Here is a 26,739-nt window from a genome sequence, read left to right as displayed (position 1 = left end):
GTAAATCTATAGACAGAAAGTAGATTAGTGGTTGCTTAGGGCTGCAGTGGAGGTGGGGAAATGGGAAGCAACTGCTAAAGGTTATGGGGTTTCTTTTTGCGGTGAGGAATATGTTCTAAAATTAATTGTATTGATGGTTGCACAACTCTGTGAATATTAAAAACCATTGTACACTTTAAATGGGTGAATCATGGTATGCAAATTATATCTCAATAAAGCTGTTACAAAAATAAAAGAAACCTAGAGATGGGACTCGAGTTGCACCCTCTCACTGATAAATTTCATCAGCCTCCACACAAACAGAACGAAACTAAACATGAATCATTACCTACGACCTCTCGCTTCCTCTAACTTCCTCAGTGTGCTTTTCCTTCACTTGCACATCCCACCCGTGAACACACTTGACGTAAGAACCCTGGCTGCAAACGCTAGGCTGGTGCTCAAGGTGGTCCTCTGTTCCGATGGCTCTGAGTAACTTTCAAGATCTCATTTATTCCAAGAAACATTTATTTAGAACCCATGTTCTGCAAAGCACTTTGAAGACAAGAGATATAGCTATGCCCTCAATTGGTTGCAGTCCTATAGGAGAGTTAAGACCTATCATTTAGGATTCACTCACTTGATATAATAAAAGAAAAACCCAAAATACCAGTGGCTTAAGCAAGATAAACTTACTTCTCTTCCTTGAGGTCACTAAGAACCCAGGCTCTTTATGTTTTTCTGTTGTGTTCTAACACAACGATTTCCCCTCCTAAGGGTCACTTCCTGGGCCAGTATGGCTGCTGGAGTGCGTTGAGAATGAATGGAAATTGAGGCAGAGGGAGCAAAGAAATGACACAGTAGTTGGATGTGCGTAGGGGACAAAAGAGGAATTTGTGAAGATAGGAGATAGACGCCAGTGAAGGGATCTGATGCAGAAGGAGAAATTGATGGCATTGGGGGTAGAACATCTCAGGAGTCCAGTTCTTGAGAAGATGAGAAGAGATGGCACCTACGGACCATGTGGAGCAAACGGTCTTGGGGCGGCACAGGGACACTCTTCCAATTGTCACAGGAAGTTGAACAGGGTTCAGATGGCGAGGTGGGAAGTTGCGGGTACTCCTCAGGGACTGCTGCTGGTTTCTCACTGAAGTGGTCTCCTTCCCCCTCTTCCTTTCTTTCTTTTTTTCTCTCCTGACAAACACACCAGGGCAGGGCACCAAATGTATCACTGTTCCACCTAGTTGGCTACTGATAACGTAGTATCCTTCAGACACTTGGTTTTGTGAACTGTATAATGTCCCAGAATAAGATGGCTGCCCAAAGACAAGCTGCCAGAAGCAGATGGGAGAATACTGAGGGTCTTCCTGAGCCCATGAGTAGTAGGGGCCCCCAGGCCTGGCCTCCTGTTCCGGTTCTTTCTCTGCCAGGCTTCAGGCTTCTCTCTGTCGCTGGTTTCCAAAGCTGCTTGCCTTTGGCACAACTTCTCTGTCTCCACCCCCCAGACAGCTTCCAGAAGCTAAGGCCCAGATGTCACTGGCCCCTCTCCAGATGCTGGCCAAAGTGCCTGCAAGGCTTTCCGAACCTCACATTGTCTTTCAGACACAGAGCTGGGGATACAGAGCTCTTGTGATGGGACAATCACTGCTTTCTGGGCCCTGCTGACTCGGGAGACACTGGCTGGGTGAGGCAGGCAGGAAGCCCAGGATGGGGCTGCCCACTGCCAGTCAGGCCTGGGGAGAAGTGCGGGTCTCAGGGCCCTGGACTGGCTCCTGGCTGGGGTGGGGAGGGCCAGGACAGAGAGAGTGTTCACTCCTCCTCCAGACAGTTGTCAAACACTCATCTCTGGGACTCCCTGTGGACCTGGCCCTGTGCTTGGTACTGTGGGAGCACAAAGACAAGAAGTCATGGCCCCTGCCTTCCAGGAACTTCTGTCCTATAGGCTCCAGCAGGACGTTAGTCACAGAAAAACAGAGCACAGGAGCGAATGTCAGCCAGGGATTTCTCAGTTGCTGTAACATGACCTCTAGAGCAAAAAGATTGTGTGGTTCTTACTTCTCGAAGTAATTCAGATTCAAATGTTATTTTTTAAAATATGTATGTGTGTGTCAAAATTAACATTAGATTTTTCTGGTTGCAAAATTCTAAGTAAGTTTATCAAAGCTGAAATCTTTTCTTTCTCTGTTAGTCCCCTCAGTTAGCTGGTACCCTAAGTTCATGCTTTGAATTATGCAACACCAAACCAATCTTAAAAAGGGAATATTTTGGCCCCATGTCTGAAAACATTCCAGCTTCAGGCTTGGCTGGATCCAGGTGCTTATAATATACCGTATGAAAGCTGTCTGACTCTGCTTTTCTCTGTTTTGGCTTCATTCTTGGAGAAGCTCATACTCCTATGACTGTATCCTGTGCTTATCAGTCCCATTTGAAAGAATGGGCCCATCTCCTGGTTACACCAGTAAAGTCCTGATTTAACTAGCTCTGACTGGGTAACAGGCCCATTCCTGGACCAACCTCTATAGTGGTTAGGGGTGGGTGGGAATGAAGGTGGTTGGAGAGAAATATGATGCTGTGACTGCTAGGCCTGAGTCATATGCCTCTGTCTGGATCCTGGGGTGGAGTCAGCTTCTTCTGGACCATATGACCGAAGGTGGGTTATATAATAGATACTTTCCCAAGGAAAAGTGGGGTGTTATGATCAGGAGGCAGCTGGATGCTGGGTAGGGTCACAATCAACACCCACTGCTGGTAGGGTGGTGGAATGTGCCCTCAGAGGGTATGAACCAAGGGCTGTGGGAATTCAGGAGGGAGATGCCATTTCCAGCTGAAGGAATCAAGGAAGGCTTCACGTGAAGGATGCATCTGGCTGGGCCCTGAAGGATGACTGGAGTTTAAGTGTTGGCTCTGGTGGGATGGGGAGGAAAGGGAATTCTGGCCAGAGGGAACAGTGTGAGCAAAACCTGGAGATAATCAGAGAGGAGCAAAAGCCGAAGCCGGATGAGGGAAAGGCCTTGAATGCCGGGCAAGGGGCATGGATTGAATTTGGAAGGCATTCATGGATGGTTCCGGAGCCGAGGATGGCCTCATCAGCTCTGAGCTCCTGGGAGCTGATACTACATGCCAAAGGGGACCTGACCCTCTGCTCCTCTCCACCCCTCTGGGCTGACCTGGCTGCCTACAGATCCCTCTTCCTTTGGTACAGCTCACACTAGGCTGGCGTTGTCCAGTAGAAATGCTGAGTGAGAAACAGAGGGAAAGTGAAAGCACAAAGTGTGATTACAGAGCCTAGCTTTCTCTTGCTAAAGTACAGAAAGCCTGAATACCCAACATCCTCCTTACTCTGGGCTTAACCTCCCCTCCCCTACCCTGTCGGCTGAGCCTGAGGCTGGAATGGGGGTTGGCAGCAGTGTCCACTCCGTGGGACCCTCAGAATCCATTTTCTGCCCTGAATAGTACTTGCTCTAAAGCAGCCCTGGCTCAGGCAAAGGGGGGGCCCTCAAGTCTCACCCCTAAATTCCTCCCCTGACCCTGCTCTCGTTGTGTTGCCCAGAAATATCAGGAAAATCATCTGAAGGCTGGTGGGGCCTGGTTCTCAGCCCCTCAGGTTTAGGGTTGCAGACCAGTCAAAAGTGTGGGCTTTGGGGTTAGTCAAACCTGTGTTTGAATTCCACTTCTATCCCTTACGGACAAGTCCCATGACCTCCCCAAGTCTCAGGTTCCTCTTCTGCAAAAGGGAACATAGAAGCTACACCTCACGGGATTGGTGGGAGGATGAGATGGGATCCTGCCTGTTATACACAGGCACAGGGTACATCTGCAATAACCGGTGAAAGGGTGAAGGAGGGGAAAGAGCCACCCAGGGAGGGAGGAAACGACCAGCAGACTCCTGCTCTTGGGAGCGCTCTGAGCTTAGCCTGTGCATGAGGCCATGTAGTCAGGCTGCGCAGATGCAGGTGAAGGGAGGCCAGGGTAGAGCACAGGGGCCAAAAGCATCACCAGCCTCAAACACCCTCCTGGACTTTGAGCTCTTCTTGCCTGTTGGGCTCAGGGAAGCCCCACATGAACACATCATCATGTCATCCATCCTGGAGCTCCCCAAATTTAGGGAGGCGTGGGCTCTGGGTCATGCCAGAGGGCCTGGAAAGTCTGACTATGCCTATATGCCCCAGGTGGACCCCTCTGAGCTTCATGTTCCCCCATTTGTTAGGGGATCTGTGTCAGATTCTTTGAGGTCCCCAGGCTGCCAAAGGAGCAGGCTTTTAACAGAGTTTTCACAAAGCTCAGGATGGCTGGATAGGGCTGAAGGATTGGGTAGGGCTGACGGGGAGGGAGACGAAGGCTCAAACCAGGGGTCCCCAAGCTTTATTGAGCCCCTCAGCAAAATAATTTGAGGATGTATCCCCCAAAACGTACTTATTTATGTCAGAAACATATACTATTACACTAATATATTATGCCCACTATAAAATACATATAAAATGAAACATTTTCAAGAGATATCAATAGGAAACAAACAAATTACAGCCCATCCATACAATGGGCTACTACTGAGCTATAAAAAAGAATGAGGTCTTGTAACTCAATAAGGAGAAGATAACTAAATTTAAAAATGGACAAAAGATTCGAATAGACATTTTATCAAAGAAGATATGTGAATGGCTAATAATCACATGAAAATTTCATTTACCATTAGGGAGATGCAAATTAAAACCACATGAGATATCCCTTCACACCCTCTAGCATGGCTACAGTCAAGAAGATAAATAGTGGAGGACAGCCAAGATGGCGGAGAACTAAACACCGTGCCTGCTTTTTCCCGTGAACACATTAAAATTACAACTAAATTATAGAACAATCAACCTGGAGAACCAACTGAAGTCTGGCTGAACAGAAGTTTTATAACTAAGGATAGAAAGAGGAGCCACACTGAGGCTGATAGGAGGGATGGAGATGCAAAATGGGCTGATCCCAAACTTCCGTGTGGAGGATGAAAATTGGAGGATACCTTGACAGTGTAGGCTCCCCCCAGAGGAGCAAAGGGCTCCAGGCCCACTCCAGGCTCCTCAGGCCAGAGTACTGGTGCCAGGAAAAGGAGCCCTCACAAGACCTGGCTGTGAAAAACAGTGGGCATTCCAACTATACAAGTGGGACGGGAGGCTGTAGGAAACCCAGATGTCCTCTTAAATGGCCGGCGTACAGACTGAATCACTTGAAGGCACTCACCTTGGGCTCCAGCGGAGGAACAGTGACTCAGGGGGTGTCAGTAGCATATGGGGAGCAGAGTGAGGTGTGTAGCTTCAAGTCCAGAGCTGGAGGACAGCCCTGTTTTCCCCGTGAGGGGTCCTGTTCCCGGGCAGCTTGCAGGCAGCCGCCATCTTTAATATGTTGAGCCCGCCCCCTGTGCTTCCGGCCAAATCTGAATCTGATTGGTCTGGGAGCTCTACAGCTCTGCCCTGCTGACTCACTGGGACTCTGCCCCATCCAACTCCCCCAACACCCGAGGCACTTTCTCTGTGAGCAGCCAGCCCTGCCACATTGCACTCTTTCTTGGAAAACTATCACAGTCCCAGAGCCCTAGGCAGGCAATGACTGTTCTTGGTGAGCTCTGAGACTTTTGCTGAGTAGCTACAGGCTCAGCACTGGCACCAACCAGAGTCTACATTAACCTGGTGACCCCAAGTTTCCCACTGTAGTGACTCCCTGAGACCCTGCCTTTTCCAACTTGCATACCACACGGGGCTTTATCAGCTGCTGAATTTTACGGGAGCTAGCAGGTGGCAGCAGGACTTGGGGAGTCCTGGCTTTTTGCAGAGATACCCCAGGCCCAGTACTGGTGGCAGCCATCTTCAGTTTGCAGCATGGCCTCTCCCACGTGCCTCCAGGTTTAGCACAGGGAGCAAAAAACCATGGATTGCTTTGTAGCTCCTACGAGGTAGTTCCTGGCTGGTCACAAGCAGTAGATGACCTATGCCTGCACCAGAGCCCCTCCCAAAAGGCCCCAGAACCAACATACTTGGAGGTTGGCTTCAGACCACAGCAGAGCACTGCTCAATTGACCCCTCAAGCAGTACATACAATGGGTGGTCTCAACAGGCACCAGAGCCTGCTGGGGCAAATTCCACTCAGTGGGGTAAGCCCCCCCCACAGCAGCCCATAAGCTGTGGATGGGGCAAAACCCCACAGCCAATCAGTATGTGGGTCAATCGCACCCACTGATGTGCGAATAGCAATCAAGTCTCAACTATGACAGGAGAACACACACAAAACACATAAGGGACACTCCTGGAGCACCTGGTGCAGGTGACCGGGGAGACTATGCCAGGGCCCCATAGGCCACCTGGCAAGACTGGGAGACATAGCAGATCTACCTCTTACACAGAAACAAACACAGGGAGGCAGCCAAAATGAGGAAACAAAGAAATATGTCCCAAATAAAAGAACAGGAGAAAACTCTAGAAAAAGAATTAAACAAAATGGAGGCAAGCAACCTACCAGAGACAGAATTCAAAACAATGGTTATAAGGGTGCTCAAGGAACTCAGTGAGAACTTTAACAAAGAAATTGCAAGCATAAAAAAAGGACATGGAAACCATAAAATGGAACCAATCAGAAGTGAAGAATACAATAACTGAAATGAAGAATGCACTAGAAGGAATCATCAACGGACTAGATGAAGCAGCGGATATAATCAGCGATTTGGAAGACAAGGTAGTAAAAAACACAATAGGAACAGCAAAAAGAAAAAAGAATCAGAAAATAAAAAGTTTGGATAGTTTCAGAGACCAGTGGGACAACATGAAGCGTAACAACATTCACATCATAGGGGTACCAGGAGAAGAGAGAAAGCGAAGGATTGAGACCCTATCTGAAGAAATAACGACTGAAAACGTTCCTAACCTGGCTAAGGAAATAGACATAGAAGGCCAGGAAGTGCAGAGAGTCTCAAACAAGATGAAAACAAACAGGTCGACACCAAGACACATTAAAATTAGAATGGCAAAGATTAAAGGCAAAGAGAGGATCCTAAAAGCAAAAAGAGAAAGACAATTAGTTACTTACAAGGGAGCTCCCATAAGACTGGCAACTGATTGGTCCCAGAGCCCAGCCCAGTGCCCACACTTATGGGCACTTGTCGGGAGATAAGAGAATATGGTGACTGCGGCTGAGCCAGGGTCCCACTACTCAGAACCCAGCCTTAGTTTGGCCGTTTTTCCACAGTGTGACCGCGGGCAGGTTACTTATCCCTCTGTGCCCTCATCTGTAAAGGGGCATAATAATAACACCACTTGCGTAGGGTTGGTGTGATGATAAGAGAATAGCCTGGCAGAGGGCTGTCAGCTAAAACGCAGGACGCCTCTACTGCATGGAGCAAACACGCTCCAGGGTCTTGGGAGTGTAATCTTGGGAGAATTGGGCAAGGAACTGAGGGCAATTATCAGGGATGGCGAAGGATGGACGGGGCAGAGGTGCCAAGGTTCATGCTGGAGGCCTGAGCTCAGAACCACCCTCTGAGCAGGAGCCCTGCGCTGGCGGAGGGCCAGAGCCCTCTCCCTCTGCACCACGCCAGGCCTCACCTTGCCTCTTCCTCCACTACACGTCGTCAGCCTCATCCCCCAGCCTTGGAGCTCAGGGCTGCACTGAAACTTGTAGGCTGGGGTCCGGAAGTGGACGAGACTCCAGCGTTTTCTTGGTCCACGTGCCCAGCGGCCCCCAAACTCTTTGGAACCTGCCCTGATCTTCATTGAGAATCAGCCCCTGGAAAAAGACCTCGGGCGCCCCCTACTGGCAGCTCTGGGTCAACAAACCAATCCCTGGTTCCCAGAGGCTGATCCCGACCCAGGTGGCCTGAGCACACCTGGGACCACTTCCAGTGGCAGGGAGGTGGTTCGGAGCCCCATCAAGACGGAGGTCTGGCTTGTGACATTTACCTGGACGCCTGCAGCTGCCTAACTGGTTTCCTTCTCGCCCTCCTGCACTCACAGCTGGGAGAACACCTTTCTTTAAAAGCCTGTCTGTGGAATACTGCTTAGCAATGGCAAGTAATGAACTCTTAATACCTACAACGACATGAATGGATCTTAAGGGCATTACGCTGAGTGCAGAAAGCCAATCTCGAAAGGATACGTTTTAGGATTCATCTATATAGCTTTCTCCAAATCACAGAATTGTAGAGAGGGAGAGGTTGCTAGGAATTAGGGCGGGGCAAGGCGGGTGTGGCTATAAAGGGGCAGCACGAGGGATTTCTTTTAACGTGATGGAACAAGTCTGTGTCTTGATTGTGGAGGGGGTTATATAAATCTATACATGGGATAAAATGCCATGAATTATACACAAAAACGTACAAAAAAATGAGTGCATGCAAAAAATGGTGAAATCAAGTAAGGTCTATAGTCTAAAAATTGTAGAGCACCACTGCTTTCCTGGTTTTCATAATGCACTACAGTTATGTAAGCTGCCACCACTGGGGGAGGCGGGTGATGGGTACACGAACCTCTCTGTACTATTTATGTGGCTTCTTGTGAATCAATAATTCTTTCAAAGTAAAAAGTTTATTAAAAGAAAAAAGCAAACCTGGTTATATCATCCACCTGCTCGTCTCTACCTGGCAGCACCCGGTGGGCTGCAGAGAGTGAAATCCATGAAAGGAAGTCTGCCAACTTCCTTAATAAACCAAACCTTTTCTGAGGCTGGCGACAAAAGAATATGACCCGGAGGGGGCGGGGTGGGTGGGAGGCGGGGGACTGGACTTCATGGCCCCAGTTCTACCTGGTCGGGCCTCCTTGTTAATCCCAATGGGTCGTCTACTGTACTGGCCTGAAGGGGGCGCTCTTCCACCTCCGATGTCCTGGCCCCAAATGGACAAAGTACCCTTTCCTTAGCACTGCTAGGACTAAGTCTTGAAAAAAAGGCTGCTCTGGAACTGTGGGAAACAAGTCACAGTCCAATGTGCTGTCCCGCCTGCCAGGTTTTCTGGCTACACCCTGGGGGCTCCTCCAGGACACTTGTGCGTCTGGCTCCCACTGGTCCCACCACAGAGGCTGTCTCGCCCCAGGAACCAGGACGCCTGGGGCCTGAGGAATGAAGACTAGAGAAGCTTCACAAGTGTCCCTGCACCAGGTTCTGGGCCATGTAGGTCTCACACAAGTCTGAGGTAAGTGTGAATGTCCTAACACTGAGCTGACACTTCCCAAGACCTCCCTGCTCAGGGATCTTCCTGCCCGTTGTCCTGATGACCATGGCTGCCACAGGAACCCTTTCATTGTGGTCCACAAGGCCCTGCACACTCTGTCCCCTGCCAGCCTCTCCAGCATCACCTCACATCCATGCCCACTGGATTTCTAGGCTTCCGTCCCAATGGTCTTGGATTCTGTTCTCAGAAGCCTTTCTGTCTCAGAGACTTTGTGCATGCTGTTCCCTCTAACTAGACACTCTTCCCATAATTCCTCGCCTTGTTGACTTGTCTTCATTCTTTAGTGCTTGGCTCAAATGTGACTTCTGTATTGGGATCTGGGGTCCATGGGGAACAGTTATATCCCAGTGACACACCTTCAGCGCACCCTGCTTCAGAGCACCAAGTAGTCAGGTTAAACACCTTATTATGTCCAGTTCTGCCTTTAGACCTGGATGAGGGGGTCCCTGCCGAGCTATGGGTCCCCTTACTCTGTACCTTCTTTGGCCCTCCTTACAGGATGAGGAATCTGTGGGGCCTCCTTAAGCCCAGGCCCTTCCCTTTAAACCATGCTCCTGCTATGCGGGACCCCAGAATCCCCTGCCCAAATGGCCTCAGGCCCATTTCCTCAAGAGTGGACCAAGGGACAGCAGGTTGCAGGGGGCATGGCATTTTGCACCCGTGGACTGGAGTGTCCACATGTGTGCATCTGAACCTCTTCTTGGCGCAGGATGGTTCTGCGGGTGGGAAGCTCTTCTCATGCCACCATATTTGGGCACAGAATTTGGAAGAATCAAAAAAGTTTACATTCAAACCTGGCCGTCCAGGTCAGTATGAAAGTGTATTTGTCAGAGTAGGAGAATAGAACATATTTTATTGAACAGTTGTTAGCTTGATGTATAACTTTACAGTATTTCGATGTGTGAGTCCTCCATTTGTCTTGCCCCAGCCCTGCTGGCATTAGGGGGGGACTTGTGTCAGCCTGACCCACCAGACCATAAGCTCCACCGGGAGGCATGTGCAATACTCCTGCTCGAGAGTACACCCCCCAAAAGATGCCATCCAAGTAGCTGAAGTCAGTACACAGGTAAATCCCTCAGGGCTGCTGTCTTCCTGTGTGTGTAGGGGGCAGGCGGGGTGGTGGCTAAGGGTGAGGGCGCTGCTGGCTGTCAGGGGCATGGGGAATGGTGGCTTCAGCCTGAGGGGGCGGCTGTCTGGCCTCACCCCAGCCCAGCAACTTGGACAGACCAGGACCGGGCAGGCACATTTATATCTGAACAAACCTCTAGTGACCACACAGCTGAGCATGAGGGGACACCAAAAATGACAGGTTATTGCTGTCTCTGCTCTCAAAATAAACCCAGATGATAAATGCTGAGCATGGGGCCAGGATGCTTCTGGAATGTCCCACTGCCTCATCTACTCTGAGATAACTCGGCTCCCTGTGTTCACAGGAAACCAAGGTGGCCAAAACGCAATGATCCAGACCCTGCAAAAAGAGGAAGCTATTCAACATCCTCCATACACAGCGAGGCCTCAGCCTCCCCAGGACCACTCAGCTCTACTCTTTACAACATGTACATCATCTCTGGCAGCCACCGGATTCCGTGTTCAGTTTGGGGACTGATCTGTTATCAGCTCTGGCGGGGGGAGCACTGGCTGAGGGTCCTCTACAAGTGCCAGGACAACACACATGGACACGGTTCTGGGACCACCGCCAACCCACATGGCGGTACTCCCTGAGTTTCTGCAAGGCCGGAACACCAGCCAAAAGTAAGTGATGGCTTCTGTGGCTCTAGGCTCACTGAGCTGGAGGAGTGGCCATTCCTCACCTTCCAGGCACTTGGAAGATACCTGTCACTCCAGCAGCCAGCACAAGTAACTAAATACGAACGCTACAACCATAATCCCTGGGGTTCGGCACAAGGACCAGACACCTAGGAAAATCCCCCGCCCCAAGGGGAATCTCTGCTCCTCCACACTTACTTACCATCTGAGGCCCTGCACGTGCCAGTCAAGCTGCTCAGTCTCTATCTGCCTGGCTCTGAGCAAGCACCGAGATTTGGCTGTTGAAGGGCAGCTGGTGGGGCTGACGGGGGACTCTGCATTAAGTTCTCAGATTGACGCAGACTGGTCAGGGGAGAATGGGTGCCGAGTTGGGGTGAAGAGTCAGAGGTGGGGACAGCAGAGGTGAAAGGACATAAAGACCTCACTTTAAATAAGATTGGGTAAGGGTGGTAGGAACTGGGGCAGCAAAAGTTGGGGGCAGTTTAGCAACGACGTACGTATGAAGGATGTTCTCGGGAGGGTTCGAGATGGAAAGAAGTGTATGATGGGCCAGGAAGTTAGGAGTTGAGTCTGTGAGGACAAGAAGATACATACTTGTAAGACCTGGGACAGGGCTGTGAGCACAGTTATCAAGAAAGGAGTGCGCTCCAAAGGGCATCTACTTTGGCTGGGTCTTAAATGCGAGTGGGGTAGAGGTGGGCTGTTTACAATGAGCAGGCCATGGAGAGCTGAGCAGGGGGTGATGGGAGATAGGGATAAGAAAGCTGATCCAAAAAAGGGCAAACCACAGTGGTGGGTCTCGAGGTTTGCGTGGAGCATTAGGATTGCCAAAGGGGTTGGGAGGTGAGGATGAGCTGAGTTAGAGGGAGGCGGGGGGATGTGGCCGATGGAGGTTGGAACTTGGCTAGAGTGGGGTCAAAGGTGAGGCTGCATTTACGCAAGACCGGTGGTGAGGGGGTGGGGGTAAGGGCTGGAGTCAGGTCATGGGTGGGAGAAGATGTAGCGACGGGCCAGCGGTGCCAGTGCGAGACGAAGGCCAGGAACCGAGTGGGCAGTGGGGGCAAGGGGCTTGGGCTGGGAAGGGTGAGGACTCTGAAGCAGGACAGTCTCAAGGCAAACGGGTTTGGGATCCGGCGAAGGCTGCTGGCCCATCGCCCGTTCGCGTCCCGGCCCCGCCTCCCCTCCTCGCCCCCGACGACAAACTCACCAAGGGGAGCGGGGAGCAGGACAGGGTTGCTCCCGCCCGCGGCAGCCCCCCAAAACTCTACTGTGGTATCCCCGCTAAAGACAACCGGGAGCCAGCGCGTCCGGTCGGATTCCGGCCCCGCCCCCGGCCCGCGGAGCCAATCGCGGAGCCCAAAGGAGCCCTGGGGCGGGGCCAGCGCTCCCGCTGCCCAGGCTTCGCTGCGCCGGAACAGGTGCTTGGTCTTCGGAGGCTCGGGACCGCGTTAGGGTTCGAGCATTACATCCGTTACACCTGTTACCGGAGAGGCGTGGCCACTGGCGTCCGACGGAATGCGTCCTCACTGCTCGCTTCCCTTAGGGTCCACTAGATGTAGGTCCAGGGGGGGTCCGGGGTGGCTACAGGGCTGGCTGGGGAACAAGCCAGTTCGTGGAAGCTCCACTGATCTCTGCCGCGGGTGGCGTGGGGGTGGGGTGCGGGGGGTCCTGTGCTCCATCAGCCTTTCTGGGAAGGTCGAGATCCCAGTGCCTGTTTCCACGTATAAAATCAGCTGTTGGTGTGTGGCCCCCCACTGTGTGGGGGCTGTTGCCCCTTCAGAAATCCTCCAGGTGTGATAACCGCCCCTTCTCGGTTTTAGCCTGGATGAATGCTGAGTGCCTTCACTACCGTCGATGGCAGAGCAAGAAGATTAGAAATAAAAACTTGGTGAAATATGAGGACCCCCGCTCTAACCTACGCGACGAGCGGTCAGGGAATTAACGTTCGTGGAAAACAGAAGCTCCTACTGTTTGCCAGGTAGGAACTGTGCTTGTCCTTACCAACCCTGTGGAAGGGAGGTGCCATTGTTGCACCCATAGCACAGATAAGAAAACAGGCTTGAGAGAAGTTGAGTAACTTGGGGGCTCAAGGCCACACAACTAATAAATGGTTAGAAGCAGGATTCTCACCCAGCCCTTTCTGATTCTAGTTGGGGAGGTAGCATAATAGTTCAGTGAAAGCAAGAGGGCTTTGGAGCCAGGAAGGCTTAGGTTTGAATCCCAGCTCTATCCCCGGCTGTTTTCTGAGTCTTCCCTAAACAGTGAGGGGCCCAGGGCAACCCAACAAGTGAGGGGCCAAGACAACTGTCATAGTGTATTTCTCACAGGTCCCTTGAGATGGCCTTTATAATGGAACTTCTCAGTGGAATTTTACTGATGTTCAGAAAAGAGAAGTCAAGTCACACCACGCATGGCCCATTAGCCTCAGGCAGAGGGGCTCGAGTGGGTGACTGCAGGGAACTTCCCAAAGCTCTCTGAGCCCTAGTTCCTCATCTGTAAGTTGGGGGAAGAATATCAGTTGACACGAGGACTTAATAAGGTAATAGCCTTAGGGCAGTTTTTGGTCTGTAGTAAGCACTGGAAAATGACTGGCTATTATTACAGTTCTGGCAGTTCTCACCTTCCCTATCCAGTCGGGTCGCTGCCTTTTAAGTGCTCCTCTGAGCACTGGAGTGACATCCTTTTTGTTTGAGCCCCAGATGTATCCTTACTTGGCATCTGATCCTCAGTTCTCCTCCCTTTTCCCTCAGGGCCCTCTCTCCGGGTTCTGTTCTCCAGTGTGTTCTAGTAACCTCCTCAGCCTGTCATGCAGCTGCCATTCTGGAACCAAGACAGGGCACACATTTGTTCATGAGTTTAAGAGCTTGGGGACAAAAATGGCCCCCACGATGGAAGTAGGTTCAGTGATCCAAATATCGCAGCAGCCCCAAAGACCTGATGGGAGGGGTCAGAACTGGATGGTCCTCGATGGGCAGGAGGTCAAGTATGTTGGACATAACTGGTACTTGGCGAACCGGGGAGAGAACACCAGAATCAGTGGGTATTTGACTTAGTAACTGAAACCCCTGGGGGTGATGTGTCCTCCAGTTCTGACTGTTCTGGGGGAAACGAGGGAGAGAAGCCCCTCTTCACCCTTCTTTGCTCCCACTGCCTCTGGCAGGAGTACTGGCTACCACACGGATTCTAACTTCAGCGCTGCTTTTCTTGCCAATGACCCTTGTTATTTGTATATAAATACTTAGCTACTTACACCTTAATTCCTTACCACAAGGCTAGGGTTGGTTATGCATTTATGTATTTTAATACAAGAAAAAACAAGTATTTGACCAGCAATGCTGACAAGCCAATATTACAAAACAAACTGTGCAGGTGGCCTGAGGCAGGACGGGTGGTGTCATGAGCTGTCTCACTTGCCTCACCTGGCTCGTCAGTCGTCTATTCACTAACCGGACTCTTCTCTACTGAGACTTCACCGAGCTCCCTGGGGTGAGAAGAACAACACCAAGTCTTTTACTATATTGTAAGGCACAGTTAAACTATTCATTATTTCCTCATTTTAGATAAGAATTCTAAATTGTCCCCATTTACCCTTTATCCTTATCGGTGGTCTCATCCTCATCAGAAGAATCTTGGTCTCGTAGTTTCTGTGCCATGTTTTCCTTGCGTGTGGCATTGAGAGGTTTATACATATCCCGAAGCCAAAGCGGTCGCCTTCTCCAGAAAGAGCTCTCCTAGAAAACAGACAGGGAAATCTCAATTGTGCGTCTCCCCTGCTTTCTCCTGCCACGGCACTTTATCCTCCTCACATTTACCTGACTCTCCTGTTCCGATGGGCATTTCTTACGCGGCAGAAACCAAAAGAAGCCCCTTGGAGGAAAACACACACCACAATTACTCATTCATGCCACTTTCCACGTCTCTACAACACACGGCTCTGGACTGATTAGGACCAAATGGGTACCTCGGCCCATAATCACAACGAACAAAATCACCACAGACCTGGGACCTTGAAGTAATTCCATGCGAGCTGCACTTCCCGAAGTTCTGTGTGTCTGTCCACAATGGCCCACAATGTCTCTGGGGAGACTTGTACGTGGCTTAGTGTGGAGTACGGGCAGGATTTTCTGCCCACTCAGTTTCTTGGTCTTGGCCAAGAAGCTGCCCTCGTGCAGTGGAAAGAAATGTACCACAGTCCTGGGCAGAAGCACTTAACTCTCCCCAGAAGCATTTTACTTCAGTCCCCTTTGGACTTAGTCTCACATGTGTCATTTGCTGGGGGTGGGGGAGAGGGTGCTTATATTTTCCTAGCTTCTTTATCCTATGAGTCAAATCACACCATAAATGCGTGAGTCCAATGAGCCAACTTCTCCAGCTCGTTGATTTCTTAGTGTGTCTTAGAAACTAGTTATGTCTCTATGGTATGTGTGCGCTGAGTTGTGACATAAAAGCTACCTCACAGCCCAAGCTCAGTATAATCAACACAGAAGTCCCCACCTGGAAAGGAAGCATTTCTTTCTGGCACTCACTAGCAGTGTGACCATGGGGCAAGAGCTTTTCCCTTTCTCCTTCTCCATTTCCTTATTATAAAAGGAAGGACAAACTACTGTCTAAAGTCTCTCCCAGTTACAATTCTATGAGGTTGGGATAAAGGGAATAGAGAGTGGGGATGTGAAAACCAGTGGGATGAGAAGGTCAGTTCTCTAGCTACTTGACAGAAAGGACCCATTTTTCTCCCTTCCATCATCCTTGAAGGAGACGAAGCTCTCTGACCCCACAACCATGTGGCCTTCCCTAACTCACAGAGCCTCTGAGAAGGCGTCTGGCCTGGCCTCATGCCTCCCACCAGCAGCAACAGATACAACCCAAAGCCCTCCCTCTCCACCCTCTGTCCGTAAAGGGCTAGTACAGCACAGGCATCTGTGCCAGTCTCCTTCTAGTCAGCTTTGGCTAAGGAGCGAATGTGGCTGAATCCAGGAAAGCATTAGGGTAAAGAAGTATTCTTCCTGACTTTGGTGGTTTCCTCACTGCAAAATGAGGAGATTGAAATAGATGAGTTCTAAGTTCTCCTCTGGTTCTAAAACTCTACTTTAAAAATCGCCAGACTATTATTTACCTTGAGCTTCCTTCTTTACCTTCCTCTGATGTTCTTCTATGAGAATGAATCTGTTTTGGAAGAAAATATGATCATGATTATCCATCACTATGGCCACTGTCTCTATTCATTCCTTTTGATTTTAAGTCTTATCTACCCAGGGAGGTGATAACGTTTGCTTTTCTTTTCTTGAGGACAGGCATTCTGTCCTGTTTACTAGTCCTTTGACTCGTCCACAGTACCTAACTTAGGATCTTGCGTGCAGCTGGCAATGCATGTTATTGACTGTATTAGCTAACGCTCAACAGGTAATTCCTAATAACTCTTAGTGGTAGGAAAGAAAATAAAAGTATCTACCAGACACCTAAATGGCAGTGTTGTTTTACAGTCAAGGATAAGAGTAGAATGCCTGTTATTGTGCTCCTATTCATCATTGTAGAGTGGATCCTAATCAATTTAATTAGAAAATGACGTACTGGAAAGGAAGAAACAGAACATATTTGCACATGAAATGATGGACAACCTAAAAAGCCCAAATGAATCAATTGAACTTTTATTGGAAGCAATATGAGAATTGATGGCTGGACACAAAATCAAGAGATCAACATGCAACCCTCAATAGCTTTGCTACACATCACAAATAAATGACTGAAAAATGGAAAGAAGAACCCATTTATAGTATCAATAAAAAATGCATAAAGTACCCAGGATAAACGTAACAAAAACTGTGTGAGACCTATGTGATGAAAACATTAAAACTCTACTGAAGGACAGGAAGAAGAAATGAACACATGGCATGTGATGCCATGTTCTTAGAATGTTGTAGAGACGTCAATTCTTCTCAAATTCAATGCAATCCTACTGAAATCCCAAGATGGTTTTTTAACAAACACCAGTAAGATGACATTTGGTAGAGAGAAAATATGCGAGAATACCTATGCAATGTGTGAAAAACAAGATCAAAGAGCAGGAGCTTACTTTACCAGATATCAAAATACGCTATAGAATAATGGGAATGACATAGTGTGATGCTAGTACTGGAACAGGTACAGGAAAAGATAACTGGATCAATAGAATCGAGTCCAGATAAAGACAGTATTTTACATCAGTGAAGAAAGAACGAGCCATTTAATGAAACATTTTAAAACAATTGGATCTCCATGGAGTGAAACAAAATTAGATACCTGAGCCATACTAAAAAACAAACACAACAAATTCTAGATGGGTTAAAAATTATGAAACAACAAATGTTATAAGTGTTCTAGAAGACAATATCAGAGATTATTTTCATGCTACGAAGTGACAAACGCCTTACTAACAAACCCACACCCCATAAGCCATGAGGAGAGGACAGACTGTAAACAAACAACACATCACTCTTCACAGCCCGTGCCCTTTTCTGCCGTTGGTCTTCTTCCTGTTGATTTACAAAACTCTCTTAAATATTAAATATATTAATCCTTTCAGTGGATTTCATTGAATTTCAATGTTTCAAATATTGCCCAGTGTTTTTGTCTGTACGGAGACAGAGCAGTGAAGCAAGAAGCACAGGCTTTGCACTCACACAAAACTCGGTTCTGCTTTCGGTTTTGCCCCTGGGGCCTGAAGTTGATGTCCTTCATCTATGAAAGAGGGTGGTAAGATCGTCCCCACGTGGGCATCGACTCAGACAGTATACGGAAAACTTCATCCTATGCTTGGCCTAAATGATGCCAAGTTGGCTGATGGGGTCACAGACAAGGGGGCAAGTCTCCCACAGGGCTCTGCCTGTGGCATCAGGCGCAGAAAGCTCTTACTCACCACTGATTATAAAAACGCTGCTTCTATTTTCTTCTAATACTTTTATGGGTTCTTTTTGTTTATATTCACATAAATGTTTGCTTAAAGTGAGAAATAGAGATCTGCTGTTATTTTTCCCTCAAATACTTAGGCAGCTGTTCTATTACCGTGTATTCATTTTCCTCCACTGATTAGATTATTAAAAGGTGACATCTCAGAAGTCTTAGGAACACATGGGTCTGTCTATTGCTGGGCTCTGTGCTACTTCAGGTACATAGTAGGTTGCATGGCTCCTCGTATGGAATTGACAGACAGACTCATCTCTCTCCCGTTGAAACCACTACTGTCCACTAGAGGAAACACTGCAGGTCCCTGTCCCCCAAAGGCTTGTCATGTAAGTGAGGAGTGAAAATAATGAAACCATATAAATAAACACAAATGCAAGGTTAAACTACGTAGAAATTATAAGCAGTACAGGAGTTAATAGAAATTGCAAAAAACCAAAGGCCATGTGGCCCCTGGAGATGGAGAGTGTGTGGTCTGGTCAATGGCCAGTGACCGTCTTCCCAGAGGCCTGCACAAGCTGACCCCGTGGGAGTCCCCAGTCTCCTAGGTTGAGAAATCAGACTGTCCTCACCGAGAGAGGACTCCTTTCTTCCTGCTGAGGTAGTGTCACCTTAAGTGTCATCTTAACAGTAACACAGGAGTGATCAAAACTCAGAATACCAGATTGTGACTTGTCAATCTTAGGTTCATCTGTTCGACAGACAGCATCTGTCTACACGACCAGGGAGTTACATGGTGTAGAGGTAGGCCACCGTGGCACACTAAAGCACAATCGGAAGGCTACTTGGTGAGAATAGAATTAGAACAATAGGAATCCAATGAATCCAGCATTCAATGGAAAGGACTGAGGCGGCCAGATCTATCCATCTCCCTGACAGGCACAGCCTGGCTAGTGGGCCTGACCCTCCACTTCTGCTGTCTGAGGTGCCATCTCCACTCTAGGGCAATGCCAGGATGGGCACTGCCCATGTTGGTCTCTTCTTCACCTTTTCTATGCTTTCACCACTGACCAAGCCTCCTGCGGATAGACACACTGCTCTTTAGCAGTTAACACCTCCAGTCAGGTTGTACTCACGTCTGATAGACCAGGAAGTTATCTGGTCCTTACCTCTGCTCTGCTCCACGATGTGTGTTGACCTTGGTGTTTCTCTCTTGGGGAACCGCCTTCTCAAAAACTGTTGACCATATTTCTAAGTTCTTGGGCGGGGAATGCCTCCCTATTTCCCCTACAAACTGGTGGCAGACCTCACAGAAGGACAAGGATTAGGAGGCTTGTAGTATTTAGAGAAGGCTGATGAGGAAAGATGAATTGCCTTGATTTTTGAGAGATTCATAGGACGTCCACAGACAGAGCAAAAAAGGGAATTCAAGATGGGTCAAGGCACAGACAAAAGGAGGAATGGCTAGGTTATGGTGAGGGGCTGCGCTGGCTGGAGTGCAGGGCTGCCAGGCCAGTGTAAAAGGGAAATACGGGAAATCAGGTTGGGTTGTGGGGTACAGTCAAGACTGTCAGCTTATTAAGTCACTCTTTTCAATGTTAGCACCTGCCTGTTGGGAAAATAAACCATTATGTAATTGAAGCTCCAGGACCCGGCGACTATGAAGACGACATGCTTTAGAGAAGCCTGATGCAGATTTAGGCTGCAGTGTGGCCTGAACCTATTTATACAATGCCTTACGCATTGGAGACGAAACCTGCTAAGTAAACCTCATGCATCGACAAGATCACACTTTTTATCTTTTAGCCATGTCCTTTCTCCCAGGGTGACATGGCTCCATGAGGATGGAGATTATACATCTCTCCTCATTTCAGCCAAGGAACCATATCAGTGGTAGAAAGAGAGGGATTGGTGAATACATCAAATTGACATCATTTTGAGTTGAAGAAATTTTGCTAACATTTGTCAACAGAATGTTAACAGAATGTCAACTCTGGCCTATTAAATTTAACTTCTCAAAATAGCCTCATGCTTTTTATCATGGTTTCAATTCCACAGAGATCTCTGGGAGTGGGGCTCCTTTAAAAATTGCCAAGATATAATTGCATTAAAAAAACAGAGCACATCTCACTCCTGATGACTGCATAGGAATATGAAGCAGTAGCAGGTGGGAAAGTGGCTTGATTTTCAGTTTGTAGGTTCTGAATGCATTATAAAGACAGAATATATTCTGGAAAGCTGAAATTACTGTTGCTTACCTCAATGAGACAGAAAATCATAATCAAAATCATCACTACTACAGTCACAGATATTGCCAAGATGAGTTTGTTGTGATAGCTGTATCCTGGAACTTCTTTTGTGCGCTAAAAAAGTAGAGAACAATTTTGTTAAAACAAAGAGATGGAAAGGATGAAAACTAACCATTCTCAAGCCTATTCTAAAGAGTAGCTATCCTTAAACTACTCCTCTGTATGATAGCTTATACGTTCTTAAAGAAGATATCAAATCTAATGGGTTACGTAATCTTAACATTAGCATTTTCTTCTACAATTTTTTTATCTTGTGTGTTAGGTCCTCTTCTCGTCTACTCTAGGAGCAGTGGTACCATTCTCTAAAGGAGCAAAGTGGGAGATCGCTGTCTTAGCCAAAGTTACGTGGCCAAGAAAAGATATAGACTAGGCGCTCCTGGCTTTTGTGCTTGGGCGCTTTTGTGGCAAGTCCTAAAAGTCTAGGTTCCCTGTTTCAGGAGCTGTCCTCACCTCTCGTGGCTGCTGCCCTTTCTGTTCACTCTGGGCTTCTGTGCTCTCGTTGATGTAGTTCTCATTTTTCCATCGATCCGTATCCCACTCTACCTTGGACACCTTTACTTCTTGCTGTTCACTGAGAAGCTTCATCAGGAGGCCTGTTCTGGAGATGAGCCTGGCACAGGGCAGCTGCACGCTGACCTCAGAGCAGTCCATTTTCAAAGTCCGGATAACATGAGCAATGAGCTTTCTCACATCATTGTTGGGGATGAGGGACTGTAGCTGCTGGTTCAGCTGATTTTCAAATTGATCACCCGGGGATGAGAACAATGGGGACGTGAAGCCTGTGGAGTTGGAGAGTAAGTCAGTGACCTCGTAGGGGTATTCCCCTTGTGTTTCATGGGTTTGGTTAACTGTTGGCAGAAAGTTGTCTGCAGTAACAGCCGAATCTGCCGTGAAAACATCCTCACCGGCAGGGATTTCAAGGGTAGTTTTTTCTGGCTCAGTAGCCTTTCGTGTAGAAATATTTTCTTGCAAAGGAGTTTGTGCAGTACTCTTTTCTTTAGAAGTTTCCAAAAGAGAAAATGATTCTGGAAGACGATTTTCCTGAGATGTCAATTCTCCTGAAGATGAAAAAGCCTCTCGTGCAGGGGAATTTATGAGGCTCCTCACTGCAGATATTGGAGGTCTCTTTGCAAGCATCAGAATTTTGAGAGAATCTTCCTTTCCGAACTCTTGACTCATTTTGGCCTTGGCTTTTTTGTGCATCATGTGAGAACGACTTTTATGAAAGAAGTGTTTCTTTCTGGAATGTGAGATTGGTTTAGAAACCTTCATATTCCTAACTAGAGCATTTGCCTCATCTAAAATAAAAGTAGTATCGCTTAAGTCTTTTGATTTTTTATCCTCAGATAGAGATTTTGGAGCAGGGGAGGCTGAAGGCCTGCCCATCAAGTATTGTTTCAGGGTAGAAGAAACTGCTGCCTCATGTTCCTTTATGAAGAAAGGCTCTGTATGGAAGGAGTTTTCCACTAATTTCCTAGGCCTGTGTACCATGTTTAGCAGTTCTACCTCCCTTCGGGGTGGCCCCCTGAGTCTCCTACCTTTGACAGTGTTCTCCACAATAGGCAGGGCATTCTGATTCCTGTGGATGCTCTGATGGGCCACTTCTTTGAAGTGCCTTTTCCGGATGCCCTTAGGGCCCTTGAGGACCCTATTCACTCTCAGCAGCCTTTTCGGGACACGCTGAATCTTTGCTAGACTGTAGCCCTGTGGCTGGTCAGTTTGCAATTCCTTCTGAAAGATTTGGCGTTTCAGTTTGGGACCTGGAAGGTTGGAATGTACAAGCATGACAGTTTTTTCTTTCTTTCTAACCTCATCAATTTTTTCTTGAATTTCTGCATCTAACAAATTTTTCAGAGAATTGAGTTTCCTCAATTTATTTTTGTAAGTTGCATCATTGGATTCAGGCTTAAGGGAAGGGTTCCTTGCGTTGTTTGTCAAATGACTCAGGGGCATATCTCCATCTTGTATATTTGTTAAAAGGAGTTTAATGAGTGGTAATAACGTTGATTCTACATCTTTTAGATTTCCTTCCGAGATATAAGGCAATATATAATTTAGTGCACTGATAGCATCATTTTCGTCACTGAAGTCTAGTTGGTCGTTCCTGAAGGCTGACAAATTGACGCCATCTTCTTCGGAGGATGGCTGCTCTGGCTCAATAGTCAGCTCAGTGCTTGTTTTCTTCTTCCGGGCTTGTAATACCTTCATGAACGATCCTTCTGCATTCCCTACAGATACTTCTTCATCTGTCAAAAAAGAAAAGACCACTTTTGATAGTGAAAGACTGATGGGACAGCTTTTTGTCCACCCACAGCCATGCATCCCAGTTAAATAAATTAGGAAGCAGCAAGCATTTGAGTGCCATTTAGAGAGGAAAATATAAACCCAAACTTAAACCCTGATTGGCAACACAACAAAAGGAGGAAAAGGTATCTTTTGAAAAAGTGGCTATCTACTCAGAACATTCCATAGCGTGAAATACAGTAACTGTACTTAGAATGATTCTGTTGGTCCCCAAGGGCCAATGGCCCGGTACTCAAGAAAAGCCAAGGCTGGAAGACCCCACTCAGTGAGACGCTCTGCAGATGCACTGTGACTCCTCACATTCATATACCCCAGCCTGTCCTGTCTCACATGCAGAGGGAGCATGAGGCCTCCTTTCTCCACCTCTTCTGTGTGCTCGTGTTCTTGTCACCATCACACGTGACCATGACCACACCCACTGCTAACACTTCCCCATCTGGACATGCCCTTCTCCACTTACCCAGGGTTCCTTTGCTCGGACCCTGCTCCCACATACCCCCGCCCCCATAACAGAAGGCTGAATACAGGAAAAACACTATGTCTTCCCTCGCTCTTTGCTTAAATCTGGGTCAGGCATCTAGGACGTAGGTTATGAGATTTGCCAGGTTTATGCCAATGTGGAATGTTCTATCCACAAAAATAAATCTATGGATTAATACTTGAGATCCTAAAATGCAGAAGGAAAAAAGTAACTTTCGTTGTGTGCCGACTTTTATTTCATTTCATTTCTTGTATTTTCAGCTTTACTTGGGGAACCATCCAAAGCTGAGGACTGTGAGACGGTCAAGTGTATCATTGCACAATTGGGTTTCGGTTCCAGAAGAATTAAAAGTATTGTTGGTGCTGGTGAGGGTCAGAGGAGGAAGTAAGGGTGGTGAGGGTCAGAGGAGAAAGGAGGAGCACGGGTTTGCAGAGAGCCCAATACTGGAAGCAGGAGCCCGGGCACTACTAGACTATAGCACTTAACACTTCTGATCTCGTTTTACTCACCTGTAAAGGAGATTAAAATGCCTGTTCTGCCCACCTCTGGGGGAGAAGGGAGTAATGTAATTGGTAAAAAATTATTTTGATCAATAAGCTGCACTGTCTTTGTATCAGAAGCAAAGTGTTATTATTTATGATGTCCCCCAGATCACAGGCAGAGACTGGTATTCAAGCTATCTTGGCATGAAAGCACATTTGGAACTTATCAAATAGGTGCCAGTAAACCTAATATGTAGAAAAATACTTAAAAGCACCCAAGTGTTTTGTGCATAGAAAATCTTGAGCTTCGGAGCAAGTTGAGGGTTTGGCCGTCTAAGAATACACGAGCACTCTCATCCATCAGAAGGGCTGACTGGCAGCTTCTGGTGATGGAAGCAGAAACTCTCAGGTCCAAATAAAACAGCATCGCTTGTACTCTTTTTATAAAATTGCAAAAACTAACACAGTGTATCTACACCTGTCCGTAAGGCAAAGGGCACTTGAGACCTAATGCATATAAAAAACACTTTATAATCTGTGAGGCGCTCTATGAATTAATTCTCATTTGGAGGCAAAGCAGCAAGCAGAGAGCAGGACACACAATATGTGGCCATTAGTGATAATTACCTTCCCCTTTCCATTCCTTTCTGCTGTTCCTTAATATGACTGTTAACAAGGGACACATTCTTAGACAATTACAGAGTTGAACTCTGCATGAATGAATATAAAAGATGCAGTTACATTATTAGTTTAAAAACTTATCAATTAAAGATAGAAAATTAAAATATAAGTAAAATATATTTGATCCCTTTTACCCTCATCTACCACCACCACCCTTTACCCTTGGAAACCACCAAACTAATGTCTGTGTCTATGAGTTTTTGTTTATTTGTCTTGTTCCTTTGTTGTTTTCAATATATGATGATAGAATAAGAACTGACTCTGGGTGGTGAACACACAATGTGATACATAGATGATGTGTTACAGAATTGTACACCTGAAACCTATGTAACTTTACTAACCATTGTCACCCCAATAAACTTTAATAAAGAAAAAAAGACCTGTGGGGGGATACATAAGTAAAATAAAAATTAAAAAATTCTAATCAGGCAATTCAGACTCACCACAATATGTGATGTCTGTCAGACATTCAGTGTCACAATGCAGTTTTATTGTCTTACAGACGACCTCAATATCACTTTTAAATTGGCAGAGGCAGCAGGTCGTACGACTGGGTAAGATCCTATAAATGGAAACACAGAGAAATTAGTGGCAAAGCAGTTACTTGAGTAGGTAGAAGCGTAGGTCAAGGTTACCCCAGGGCTGTGCAAAAAGGAGCTCTTGGGGCATATGGCCTGGACAGTTGGGTAGGGACCAGTTGGCCGTTTGCTGCTCTTGAACATTGTAACTAAATAGAGAGGACAGAGGTGTCCAACAGAAGGATGGCAGCAGGTATGGTATGCCTACAATAAAAGTGATCGGGATTAGAAATGGTTGTAACTGATCTGTGGTTTAATTCAGAAGTGTCTCCTCCCATTCCAAAAGTCTCACTTTGGGTTGAGAGTACACAGGAAGAGGGAAGACTTCTAAGAAGCTTCTGATAACAGAGCTTCAAAATATGAAGGAAAAGTGAGAATGACAAACAAATCTACAGTTACAGGTGGATATTTCAATATCCCTCTTGCAATAATTGATAGAACAAGTAGATAGAAAATCAGTAAGGATATAGGAGTCTTGAATAACACTATCAACCTACTTGACCTACTTGATATTTATAGAACACTCCACCCAAAATCAGCAAAATGTACATTGTTTTTTCAAGTGGACACAACATTTTCCAAAATAGACCATATTCTGGCCTCTTACAAAAATTTATTAGCTATGAAATCAGTCTCAATAAATTTAAATTATATTAGTCATTCAATATATGTTCTCTGACCACAGTGGAATAAAATTAGAATGAACAGATCTGAAAAATATCCAAATATTTGGAAACTAGGAAACATGCAACCCTATGGGTCAAAGAAGATCTCAAAGGGACATTAGAAACTATTTTCAAAAACACAAAATGTTAACACGTGTGATGTTGCTAATGCAGTACTCAGGTTCTTCAGCTTCTACTGTGTTTCCCTGAAAATAAGACCTAACTGGAAAATAAGCCCTAGCATGATATTTCAGGATGCCATCCCCTGAACATAAGCCCTAATGCATCCTTTGGAGCAAAAATTAGTATAACACCTGGTCTTATTTTCGGGGAAACACGGTACCTTAAGGAACTAGAAAAATAAGAGCAAATTTATCACAGAGTAGAGAAGAAAGGACAAAATAAAGATTAAAGCAGAAATAAATAACATATAACAGAAAAACAGAGAGGAAGTGAAATGACAAAATGGTTCTTAGAGAAGATCAATAAAATGGTTCTTAGAGAAGATCAATGGTTCTTAGAGAAGATCAAAATTAGACAGCTTAATCAAAAAAGGACACAAATTATCAAAATGAGTAATGAACGGGGTGACAACACTATAGAGTCTATAGATAATAAAAGGACAATAAGGGAATATTATAAAATAATTTGTGCCAGGGGCTGGCCCTGTGGCACAGGCGGTTGGAGCTCCGTGCTCCTAACTCTGAAGGCTGCCGGTTCGATTCCCACATGGGCCAGTGGGCTCTCAACCTCAAGGGTGCTCCTTCAATTCCTCAAGTCCCGCAAGGGATGGTGGGCAGCGCCCTCTCCAACTAAGATTGAACACGGCACCTTGAACTGAGCTGCCGCTGAGCTCCTGGATGGCTCAGTTTGTTGGAGCGCGTCCTCTCAATCACATGGTTGCCTGTTCAACACCTGCAAGGGATGGTGGGCTGCGCCCCCTGCAACTAGCAATGACAACTGAACCTGGAGCTGAGCTGCGCCCTCCACAACTAAGACTGAAAGGACAACAACTTGAAGCTGAATGTCACCCTCCACAGCTAAGATTGAAAGGACAACAACTTGATTTGGAAAAAAGTCCTGGAAGTACACACCATTCCCAATAAAGTCCTGTTTCCCTTCCCCAATAAAATATTTAAAAAATAATAATAATTTGTGCCATCCCCCTCCAATATGGCAGGCTAACAGAAACCTGCTAGTATGCCAAGGGCTGGTGGTGGGAGGAGGGACTGACTGCAAAGGAACGTGAGGGGCCGTTTTGAGGGGACAGAAGTGTTGTAAATCTCCAACGTGCTGGTGGTGACATAACTATATCTTTTTCAAAGCTCACTGAACTGTACACTTAGAAAGAGTGAGTTTTATTCAATGAAAATTACACCTCAATAAACCTGACTTAAGAAAATAATAAAACAAACCTAAAAAAACAA

General features: G+C 46.9%; 2 protein-coding genes across 3 annotated transcripts in view; one reads left to right on the top strand and one right to left on the bottom strand.

The window, feature by feature from the left end:
- GOSR2 (golgi SNAP receptor complex member 2) overlaps positions 1-26,739 on the top strand; it is a 149,807-nt gene that overhangs the window by 23,484 nt on the left and 99,584 nt on the right. The window lies entirely within an intron of this gene.
- LOC117012797 (leucine-rich repeat-containing protein 37B) overlaps positions 14,668-26,739 on the bottom strand; it is a 32,056-nt gene continuing 19,984 nt past the window's right edge. The window contains exons 9-14 of the mRNA XM_033089235.1: positions 24,513-24,631; positions 22,229-22,367; positions 20,572-20,875; positions 20,071-20,175; positions 16,050-16,099; positions 14,668-14,803 (exon numbers count right to left, since the gene is read on the bottom strand). Coding sequence (XP_032945126.1) covers positions 14,668-14,803; positions 16,050-16,099; positions 20,071-20,175; positions 20,572-20,875; positions 22,229-22,367; positions 24,513-24,631 — 853 coding nt within the window. The remainder of the gene's footprint in view (positions 14,804-16,049; positions 16,100-20,070; positions 20,176-20,571; positions 20,876-22,228; positions 22,368-24,512; positions 24,632-26,739) is intronic.

The sequence above is a fragment of the Rhinolophus ferrumequinum genome, chromosome 21 (assembly GCF_004115265.2).
Source record: "Rhinolophus ferrumequinum isolate MPI-CBG mRhiFer1 chromosome 21, mRhiFer1_v1.p, whole genome shotgun sequence".
NCBI lineage: Eukaryota > Metazoa > Chordata > Mammalia > Chiroptera > Rhinolophidae > Rhinolophus > Rhinolophus ferrumequinum.
The sequence above is the reverse complement of the archived record's forward strand: the minus strand, read 5'-3'. Positions and strand labels throughout refer to the sequence as shown.